Source organism: Pecten maximus, chromosome 1, assembly GCF_902652985.1.
Source record: "Pecten maximus chromosome 1, xPecMax1.1, whole genome shotgun sequence".
In the NCBI taxonomy this organism is placed as follows: Eukaryota; Metazoa; Mollusca; class Bivalvia; order Pectinida; family Pectinidae; genus Pecten; species Pecten maximus.
In genome coordinates this window covers 21,476,464-21,488,756 of record NC_047015.1, presented here as the reverse complement: position 1 = coordinate 21,488,756, position 12,293 = coordinate 21,476,464, and the positions used below count along the sequence as shown (strand labels likewise).

The 12,293-nt window shown below is 35.9% G+C and overlaps 1 protein-coding gene across 1 annotated transcript in view; it reads left to right on the top strand.

Annotated features, from left to right (window-relative positions):
• LOC117333981 (transient receptor potential cation channel subfamily M member 6-like) overlaps positions 1-7,778 on the top strand; it is a 29,869-nt gene extending 22,091 nt beyond the window's left edge. The window contains exons 17-22 of the mRNA XM_033893435.1: positions 100-351; positions 519-699; positions 2,173-2,335; positions 2,739-2,914; positions 6,084-6,143; positions 6,901-7,778. Of these exons, the coding sequence (XP_033749326.1) occupies positions 100-351; positions 519-699; positions 2,173-2,335; positions 2,739-2,914; positions 6,084-6,143; positions 6,901-6,932 (864 nt within the window). The 3' untranslated portion in view covers positions 6,933-7,778. The remainder of the gene's footprint in view (positions 1-99; positions 352-518; positions 700-2,172; positions 2,336-2,738; positions 2,915-6,083; positions 6,144-6,900) is intronic.
• Positions 7,779-12,293: the final 4,515 nt, after the last annotated feature.

Genomic DNA, 12,293 nt, shown 5'->3' with positions numbered 1-12,293 from the left:
ATAATAAAACGTCATTATAGCAGTATATAAATTGTATAATTTAATCAATCAGTTGATAATGCGTAAAGATGAAACATCAAATTTGTTTGTTTTTATCAGGAACGCTTGCATTCGTCACAATGGAAACGAAGAGCTTGGAATCATATGAACAATTTTTGGAACGCCATGGACTTTCTATCCTACGTAGTTCTGATCACAGCGATTTGTGTTCGATTCCTTCACGAAACTACAGATTTCGGAATATCCAGACGATTTTACTCCATTGGTTTATTCCTCATGTACATGCGGTTTCTCCATGTTTTGCTGATAAATAGGAGAATCGGCCCAACAGTTATCATGTTGAAGGAGGGGGTAAGTTTCTCTTAATGTCGTACATACTTAGTGTCAATGTCAGAGCTTATTATGACTAAATGATAAAATTATTGAGATAAATTATTGCTCAGTTTGATATCTATTTATAAATCCGTGTAAATCATTAATAGGATATTCTCTATCGTAATTTCTTACATTTTTTCCAGCTGAAAGAGTTGATGCGATTTGTTGTGATCATGGCTGTATTTATCATCAGTGCTGGAGTGTTCTACCATGCCAATCTGTATCCGAACCACTACGACATGTTCTCGACTTTTGGTGTTCGGTATTGGAGTGTTTGGAAAAGTCATATACTTCCCGTACTGGTCGATATATGGCGAGTTCAAAGATGAAATCGATGGTGTGTACAAATAGAATGGCGGTAAACCTTAGCGTTTATAGAATAGGGTTATTCCTGCTACAACAAGTATGATTTTATTAAATATATTCCTATAAATGATGGTGGTAAACGCACCTTCATACATCAGAGATTTTTTTTCATAGACGCACAACTTATTTTTAACTGAATATTGCTGTTTTGTTTTGTATTTTATCATAAGACTTTTATTGTCTATCAATAATATATATTGGTTATTGATATGCATGGAATATTGTTTCTTTCAACATTTTAGAATTGCAACGTCTATAAATAGAGCGAAGCCATAATGATGACATTGTACTGACAAGGCTTAGAGACTATTCTTTAGTGAAAAAGTTCTGATTTATAAAAGTTGGAATTTTTAGAAAAACGAAATCAAATTAAGTTTTATTTTACGTTGGTTTCTGATAAAACCAAACGATACATTCAATATATATATTATATAAGTAAAAATGGATGAAAATGATTTTTGAAGTTTTGAAGGCGTTATAATTGGGATATATTGACTTTGTAATGAAAGGTGGGGTTGAAGCATGCAATCAATTCTGTTACGCAGTGTAAAATGAAGGAAATCTTATTTTGAGATAAGATGTAACTTAATATGGCATACGACTGGTTATGCGTGTTATAAGGAAATAGTTTACTGGTGTTAGGCTATAATGTTCCATCCCGAGGTACTCTTGTTGTGGTTATGTGTGTTATAAGAATATAGTTTACTAGTGTTTAGGTTGTAGTGTTCCATCCCGCTATAATGTTCAAGTAACCAGTTTGGAGTGTATGGATCTCTCAAAGAACTAGGGAAGGTTGGTCTGTAGTTTTCTTTTGTCCAATGTGTTGTTCATTTTGTCTTGGTCTGAATTGTTCTGTTTTAAGTGAATCTGGAAATATTCCAGTTGGACATTGCCATAGCTTGATGTTTTTGAGGAACTGCTTGTTCATCAAATCAGCAGGTTTACTGGTGACGCTTGTGTCATTTTGTTTGTTGTAGATGGGGCGGCTGTTTTATCCATATGATTTATCCAATGATTTTTTTAAACGGTCACAACAACGTTACTGAAAATGTGATTTCTGGTTGTTAGTTAATTATGTATTTATGTTCTTCCAAAAACGTCTATTTGATTGTGACAGCCTGTCTTTGTAATGAACGGGTATTAATTGTTTCGGATTTCTATTGTCAGTATAAAACAACATAAATTGTACCAAAAACCAAAAAGTCGCTTTATAGACGTCAACAACCCTTAAAATTAGTTGAGTATCACATTTCTACATCCTATGGAGGCGATGCACTTTACTATCCCTAGTAAATATAATTGATGAAGGTAGGTATAGTGCTTTTCTGTTTGTCTTGCTATTCATATATCTTATGTCCACTGAATTACGATCTTCCGAGGAACTTACGATTTTGAAATTTATAAGACCGTCATTATACATGTTAAATTCAGGTGGCGACTCCACGGGTAATTGCAGTTGCAGTCAAACTGTGTACATGAATGACCCGGAAGTGGAGAGGTGTCCTGAAAAAGACTGGATGGTTTCCCTTATGTCTGGATTCTTCGTCCTGATACTTAACCTGTTACTGGTGAATCTAATCATTGCTATGTTTAGGTGAGTAACAGTCTACATTAATGACATATCAGGATGTATTTTTGAAATGATGACCATAGACATTCGTTTACTGTAATTTTAAATGTGTACTAGAGATTAAGAACATATTACTTAACTAAATTTTAATGTAACAATGCTTCAGAATGTAAATTTTTGGTTCGTGTAGGATGATTGAAATGACTGCTAATTACAAATAAAGGCTTTTTCGACGTTTTAGTGCTTTATGGTAATCTACTAGATTTAAAATGATCTTAATAATATAGTAACTTTAACAATGGAGTTAACTCGCTCTCTCGTCTACAATTATACACTAACAATGGGACTGCCTTGCTCTCAACTACAATGGTAAACGCTATCTACGTGCTGAATAACGTGTGTTATGTAAATATATTTTTTTCAACAGTTTTCGATTTGAAGAAATACATAAAAACTCAGACCAGTTGTGGCGGTTCCACAGGAGCCAAGTGATCTTGGAGTTCCGGAAGAGACTCCCTGTACCATTTAACTTGCTGTTTCGACCGTTTGTGTCTGCCTGTTCATTGATAAAATGTGGAGACGAAGACAGAAAGAATGACGAAGGTACATGCTCAAGGGATACTAAACTCTTAATCTTGGGTGCTGTAGTGTTTCGAATTACCGTTTATTGCATTTTGCCAGTGAACTTTATTGAGGATATTGAATGATTTCCCGTTTAATACAAGATATATTTCACGAGTATGACAGAATATGGATATTTTCACGAGTGAAAAATATCGAAATATTCTGTCATACGAGTGGATTGTATGTTACATGTATATTAAACGGGAAACCATTCATTTTTTTATATTGCATTTTATCTACTTAAAAACAAATTAAAATCTTCGAAAAATAAAAAGTGTCAAATGTGTGGGAATCAGTAACATAATCCAAGACGTAATCACTTTGTGACGTTAACCGACGTCAACATGACGGCGCTATTTTGAAAGGACTGATCAACGCAGTTTAAGCGTTTACTGCTGTTATCGGATAATCTTTTCACTGCAAAATCTTATATTTTCACTGCAAAATCTTATTTTTTCACTGCAAAATCTTATATTTTCACTGCAAAATCTTATTTTTTCACTGCAAAATCTTATTTTTTCACTAAGTTTTATTAATTTGATACATTTCTATATTTCACTAGCAAAAAAGAAATAAATAGAGGATATTGAATGGTTTCCCGTTTAATATAACATAGTTTTCACGAGTATGACAGAATATTGATATTTTCATGAGTGCGAAGCACGAGTGAAAAATATCGAAATATTCTGTCATACGAGTGAAATGTATGTTATATTTAACGGGAAACCATTCAATTTTCTGTTTATTGCATTTCATAAACTTAAAAAAAAAATTAAAACATCGAAAAATTGATAGTCAAAAAGGGCGGGAATCAGTAATGACGTCATCTCTTTGTGATGTTACTCCACGTCAACATGACGGCGCCGTTTTAAAAGGAGTGATCAGCGCAATGTAAGCATTTTTTGCCGTTATCGGAGAATCAGTGCATGAATAGCTAACGTCAAAGAGATGATGTCATGAATTATGTTACTTATTCCCGCATTTTTTGACACCATTATTTTTTTATGCTTTTAATTTTGATTTTAAGTACTCGTATGCCAGAATATTTCGATTTTTTTTGCAGTTGTGCTTCGCACTCGTAAAAATATCGATATTCTGTCATACTCGTGAAATATATGTTATGTTAAAAGGGAAACCATTCAATATCCTTTTTATATTGATACAGATCGTATTGGTAGGGTTTTTAGCTCACCTGGCCCGAACGGCCGGTGAGCTTATGCCATGGTGCAGCGTCCGTCATCCGTCGTCCGTCCATCGTCCGTCGTCCGGTGTCCGTCAACTTTTTCTTTAAATTGCTACTAGTCCTAAAGTATTGAATGGATTTTCACAAAATTTGGTCAGGAACATCCTTGGGGGAAGGGGAACAGAGTTTGTATACATTTTTACTCTGAACACCCAGGGGCAAGAGCGGCGGGGCCAAATAGGGGAAATAGGGTTAATCCTTTAAATCGCTACTAGTCATAAAGTTATGAATGAATTTGCACCAAATTTGATCAGGAACATCCTTGGCAGAAGAAGAACAGTGTTTGTATAAATTTTTACTATGAACCCCCAGGGGCCTGAGGGGCGAGGCCAAATAAGGGAAATAGGGTTACTCCTTTAAATCGCTACTAGTCATAAAGTTATGAATGAATTTGAACCAAATTTGGTCAGGAACATCCTTGGGAGAAGAGGAACAGAGTTTGTATAAATTTTTACTATGAACCCCCAGGGGCCTGAGGGGCGAGGCCAAATAAGGGAAATAGGGTTACTCCTTTAAATCGCTACTAGTCATAAAGTTATGAATGAATTTGAACCAAATTTGGTCAGGAAAATCCTTGGGAGAAGAGGAACAGAGTTTGTATAAATTTTTACTTTGAACCCCCAGGGGCCTGAGGGGCGGGTCAAATAGGGGAAATAGGGTTAATCCTTTAAATCGCTACTAGTCCTAAAGTATTGAATAGCTTTTCACCAAATTTGGTCAGGAACATCCTTGAGGGGAGGGGGAACAGAGTTTATATGAAGTTTTACTCTGTACCCCTAGGGGCATAAGGGGCGGGGTCAAGTAGGGGAAATATGGTTAAATCCTTTAAATCGCTACTAGTCATAAAGTTATTAATGAATTTGAACCAAATTTGGTCAGAAATATTCATTTGAGAAGGGGAACCGAGTTGGTAAACATTTTTACTCTAAATCCCTAGGGGACTGAGGAGTGGGGACTGATAGGGAAAATAGAGGTTAATCCTTTAAATCGCTATTAATTATTAAGTTACGAATGGATTTTAACTAAATTTGGTCAGGTACATCCAGAAAGGAAGGGAGGAAAGATTTTGTATAAATATTGAGGGGCCTGAGGGACGGGCCAAATAGGGGAAATAGAGATTAGTCTTTAAATTGCTATTTGCCGTAAAGTTTTCAATGGATTTTAACCAAATTTGGTCAAGAACATCCTTGGGAGAAGGGGAACCGAGTTTGGATAAATTTTACTCTGTACCCTCAGGGGCCTGAGGGGCGGGGCCAAATAGGGAAATATGAGTTTATCCTTTAAATCGCTATTTTTCGTAAAGTTATGAATGGTTTTGAACCAAATTTGGTCTGGAATATCCTTAGGGGAAGGGGGAAAGAGAGTTTATATAAATATTGACTCTGACCCCCAAGGGGCCTGAAGGGAGGGGCCAAATAGGGGAAATAGAGATTTGAGTTTTAATGGATTTGAACCCAATTTGGTCAGAAACATCCGTGGTGATGGGGAACAGATTTTGCATAAATGGTTACTGTGACCCTCAATCCCATAACTATGTATAGTTTCGCCTGGCATTAAGGGATAAACACAATTCTTATGTAAAAATAGGCCAAAGGGTTTTTCCCACCCGAAGGGACTTAGTTTCTTTAAAAACCATTATGGTGTAAAAATAATCGGTATGGTCTTTCAGAGAGTACATTTTTGTATATGTATTAACAAATTGAACATGAACATTATTTTGACATTTGGTCAAATCCAACCAGGTGAGCGATACAGGCCCAATGGGCCTCTTGTTATTGATTATCACAGGCTTGGCAATTTGATATCAAATTTAGTCTTACCAAAGACAAAATAAAAGTCACTTTTCGATATGTTCCTATTTTCAAACAATGCAATGCATTGATGTTTGTTTCATTTTAACCTTAGATTTGAGAGATGAACTAGACACAAAACAACAGATATTGGCACGTCGAACGATATTATCGGGTAAGTCAAATAAGCTTCCGTGTTTACCTTGCCATTCGCATACAAAGGAAATATCTTTCTTCACAAAACCCCACTGAGAGAGAATAAATAAATGATCAATATTAGAATACACCAACAAATTCGCGAAGACATATAGAAAGTTCACTTCAACTTGTCTTAAACTTTAATACCATCATTCAATTTTAACAAACTGCATTGTCATTGAATACGACAAATGGATCAGACATCAATCAACGCCTTTTTAATCTGTTCCTTATAAACAATGTACCGGTAACACGCTCTTGTTTGACGCGCTAATTATGTTTCTACTTAATAACATATTTTTGGGGTATGTACATGTAATCATGAAGAACTAATGTAACATTATTATTTTTACGTACATTCTAGTTATATCACCAATATTGAATATACGAAACCCAACCATGATCTAAATGTGTTTTTATGTACTTTGACATTTGTATTTAAAGAAAAATCATATTCCCGATTGATGTCACTGTAAAGATGATATGATCACGGGCATAAAATATATGTTAAATGAGGTATCGGCTTGGTTTATTTTTATGTATAAATTATTACTGCTCACTAAAAATGTAAAGATTAATGTCCTCATAATCGTCGATCACCCACTTAATAAATTCTGCAATTACTTAAAAGTAATTCAATAAAAAAAACTAAATTATGACAATACACAGCTTGATAGTTTAATCATGATGTTATATATTATTTTTGTGTTTCTATTTTTCACTTTCATATACAGAAAGTGCCGCTCAGGTGTACTTCGACAAATAAAGGGACCAGAAAGATTGGGCCGATTGTACAGGAATAGAAAGGTTTTAGAGCAACTTTTGAGATTTAGGGATTAGGTCACAGGCCGTAATAAAACAAGACTTTCTGATGTATTCATGGACATTAGATCACATACCATTCAATCAATCAATCGAAAAAGAGACGCTTTCAAAATAAGAAATATTTAAATATATCTTGTCGTTTAAACGTTCTTATGGTGTGGTTCTTCATTGCATGTATCTGTAATACTATTTTTAATTTACATGTATTGTTTTTATCAAATTATAGACAGGGTAGAAATATTGTACTTCGGTGTGTTAATATCTAATATGTATACAAGTGTAATCATTTGACACAGTCGAATGAACTCGTAGGATACGTCACTACTTTTTTTCAGATTACCCCTTTAATCAAGTGTGAATTGTGATTTATCCTTCTCAAAGGAGATAAAAACTAACCTATTAATATGTGTATTTAAGACTATCATCCGGACTTCGTGTGAGAGAAACCACATGTATATATGTTTATGTGTAGATTTAAATGTGTTACTTTTGTTGATATACTTGTGTACTGTAACTATAGGTCATTATCGTCCTTGTTACCTGTATAATGATATAAAACTTCTGACTGTCTAATGTATTGTCAAAAATAGTTTGTTCTTCCACTGTTACCTGTATAATAATATGAAAATTAAATTTATATTGAGAATCTATCTTAAGAATGCGTTTAGGAAAGTTTAATGATCCGTTTGAATTTGCTGTAATGTTGTGACATGTTAACCACAGTGTGTTGTGTGTATAACCACAGTGTGTTGTGTGTATAACCACAGTGTGTTGTGTGTATAACCACAGTGTGTTGTGTGTATAACCACAGTGTGTTGTGTGTATAACCACAGCGTGTTGTGTGTATAACCACAGTGTGTTGTGTGTATAACCACAGCGTGTTGTGTGTATAAGCACAGTGTGTTGTGTGTATAAGCACAGTGTGTTGTGTGTATAAGCACAGTGTGTTGTGTGTATAACCACAGTGTGTTGTATGTATAACCACAGTGTGTTGTGTGTATAACCACAGCGTGTTGTGTGTATAACCACAGCGTGTTGTGTGTATAAGCACAGTGTGTTGTGTGTATAACCACAGTGTATTGTGTGTATAAGCACAGTGTGTTGTGTGTATAACCACAGTGTGTTGTGTGTATAACCACAGTGTGTTGTGTGTATAACCACAGTGTGTTGTGTGTATAACCACAGCGTGTTGTGTGTATAACCACAGTGTGTTGTGTGTATAACCACAGCGTGTTGTGTGTATAACCACAGTGTGTTGTGTGTATAACCACAGTGTGTTGTGTGTATAACCACAGTGTGTTGTGTGTATAAGCACAGTGTGTTGTGTGTATAACCACAGCGTGTTGTGTGTATAACCACAGTGTGTTGTGTGTATAACCACAGCGTGTTTTGTGTATAACCACAGCGTGTTGTGTGTATAAGCACAGTGTGTTGTGTGTATAACCACAGTGTGTTGTGTTTCATTCTACACCACACTTGCACTGTCTAGCTCGGCCATGGTTACACTCATATTGTGGGCTGTGTTGTAGTGTGATACCTAAATCTGTACTAGTAGCAGTACTGTCTAGATTATAATATGAAATTTATCAAAAGGACTTAATTATTTGATATCCCACGAGCCTTTAGGAGAGCACGTGGCTTATACAGTTCGGTATTGATAAATTCCATATAGTCACACGTGAACGATTCTATTGATCACATAACTTGTATCTATTAGAAAAAAAGTAAAAACTTTCCAATATAAATTTAATAGGACATGCAGAAACAACGCATGCAATGTTACAGATTCATCGTGGGGTCATAAAGAAATGGTGACGTCACAATAATGAAACTTCACATGTGTCTTACTATATTTTCCTAAAATATAATGGCATAGGCCAGTTATGTGATAAAATTGATTACTTAACGTATACATATTCGTCCAGTTGAGAAATCTTCCTGTAGTCTTCTGATGCAGTTTACAGATAAATATACTAATACCATTATGACTATTCAGACTTAGTCTGATATAAATATACATATACACAGAGTACTTAATATCTAGACGACCCAGTAAGAAATCTTGATATCTAGATAATGACTTAATCTTATAATATATTATAAACCGATATCTAGATAATGACGTTATCATATAATATATTATAAACAGATATCTAGATAATGACTTAATCTTATAATATATTATAAACCGATATCTAGATAATGACGTTATCATATAATATATTATAAACCGATATCTAGATAATGACGTTATCATATAATATATTATAAACAGATATCTAGATAATGACGTTATCATATAATATATTATAAACCGATATCTAGATAATGACGTTATCATATAATATATTATAAACAGATATCTAGATAATGACGTTATCATATAATATGTTATAAACCGATATCTAGATAATGACGTAATCCTGTACTACATTACAGCCGATATCTAGATAATGACGTTATCATATAATATATTATAAACCGATATCTAGATAATGACGTAATCCTGTACTACATTACAGCCCGATATCTAGATAATGACGTTATCATATAATATATTATTTAAGCATTAAACTGTCTTGATATGGCATCTCTGTTCGATATAAATGACAGAGCTTTGCAGACAAACTGCATAATGCGCGCTAGCGCATGATGACATGTTGATATAAATGTTCGATATAAATGACAGAGCTTTGCAGACAAACTGCATTATGACATGTTTGTCTGCAAAGCTCTGTCATTTATATCGAACAGCGATGCCATATCAAGACAGTTTAATGCTTATATTTACGTTTGATGAATTGTTTTTATTTAAAATATATGTTGGTTTCGACTTATAATTTAAATTTCCCGCCTTATCGTCAATCGCGAAATCACCGTTTCAAAACTGGAACAGCCTTTCTTCTCACGTGCAGATTGCCACACAAAATAGTGCATACATAAACGATAAAAATAATGATATTGGTTTTCACAATGTTTTATTTATTATCATATTTTCCTTATTTGATGTGTTTTTGTTGATATCATACCATTTAGTTTAGTTGTTTCAAATTTCTTGTGTTTGGTCACTCAGGAGTTCAGAGTTCGATTCACATTGGCCGCCATTTTTTTTTTTACATTGTACATGTATTCTTACGCACTGGAATCATGGCATGCTTTGGGTGTCAGTTATACTCTCATAGACAACACTTTGTTTTGGTTAGTTTATTTAGTGGCATTGCCAGGCAAATGTAAATATAAACCGATATCTAGATAATGACGTAATCCTATAATATATAATAGGCCGATATCTAGATAATGACGTAATCGTGTTATACATTACAGGCCGATATCTAGATAATGACGTAATCGTGTTATACATTACAGGCCGATATCTAGATAATGACGTAATCGTGTTATACATTACAGGCCGATATCTAGATAATGACGTAATCGTGTTATACATTACAGGCCGATATCTAGATAATGACGTAATCGTGTTATACATTACAGGCCGATATCTAGATAATGACGTAATCGTGTTATACATTACAGGCCGATATCTAGATAATGACGTAATCGTGTTATACATAACAGGCCGATATCTAGATAATAACGTAAATCTGTCATACATTACATGCTGATATCTAGATAATGACGAAATCTTGTTATACATTACAGACCGATATCTACATGTAGATAATGATGTAATCCTATAATACATTATAGTCCGATATCTATGTAATGAAGTAATACTGTGATACAATTGTAACAAGTTTGTTGATATATTCTATGCATTGGAAAACAAACATCATGAGATTATTACATCTCGTAAGATTTCAAAATAAACACATTTATAGTATCGGTTTCCGTTTTCATTTTGTTTGTTTTGGTTTATTATAGTTTATATTCTATAATACAAGGTAATTCAATGACCATGTCAACCAGTGACGCGGCTGGCGGATGTCTAGATACTGCCATATGAGGACGGCTATTAATATGCATAGATAAGCGATAAAAAGGTGAAGATAAAGACTGCTTAACTCGTTATCACTCTAATGTGACCGGGTGGATCATCTGTATAATGTGACCAGGTGAAATGCCAGTGTAATGTCACTGGTTGATGTGTCACTACAATGTGACCGGGTTGACTATAAGTATAATGTGACTGGGCAGAGTGTCACAATAATGTGACCAGGTGTTATGTCAGTAAAACTTAAACCTGGTGGTGTGTCAGTATGACGTGACCGGGTGAGGTATCAGTATGATGTGACCGGGTGAGGTATCAGTATGATGTGACCGGGTGGAGTGTCAGTATGATGTGACCGGGTGGAGTGTCAGTATGATGTGACCAGGTGAGGTGTCAGTATGATGTGACCGGGCGAGGTGTCAGTATGATGTGACCAGGTGAGGTGTCAGTATGATGTGAGCGGGTGGAGTGTCAGTATGATGTGACCGGATGAGGTTTCAGTATGATGTGACCGGGTGGAGTGTCAGTATGATGTGACCAGGTGATATGTCAGTAAAACTTGACCAGGTGGTGTGTCAGTATGACGTGACCGGGTGAGGTATCAGTATGATGTGACCGGGTGAGGTGTCAGTATGATGTGACCCCGTAGGTGAGGTGTCAGTATGATGTGACCGGGTGAGGTGTCAGTATGATGTGACCGGGTGAGGTGTCAGTATGATGTGACCGGGTAAGGTGTCAGTATGATGTGACCAGGTGAGGTGTCAGTATGATGTGACCGGGTGAGGTGTCAGTATGATGTGACTGGGTGATGTGTCAGTATGATGTGACCGGGTGAGGTGTCAGTATGATGTGACCAGGTGGTGTGTCAGTATGATGTGACCGGGTGGTGTGTCAGTATGATGTGACCGGGTGGAGTGTTAGAATTAGTATGGCCGGATGTAGTGTCAGTATGATGTGAACGGGTGAGGTGTCAGTATGATGTGACCGGGCGAGGTGTCAGTATGATGTGACTGGGTGATGTGTAGGTATGATGTGACAGGGTGAGGTGTCAGTATGATGTGACCGGGTGAGGTGTCAGTATGATGTGACCGTGTGAGGTGTCAGTATGATGTGACCGGGCGAGGTGTCAGTATGATGAGACCAGGTGATATGTCAGTATGATGTGACCGGGCGAGGTGTCAGTATGATGTGACCGGGTGAGGTGTCAGTATGATGTGACCGAGTGAGGTGTCAGTATGATGGGACCGGGTGAGGTGTCAGTATGGTGTGACCTGGTGAGGTGTCAGTATGATGTGACCGAGTGAGGTGTCAGTACGATGGGACCGGTAGAGGTGTCAGTATGGTGTGACCTGG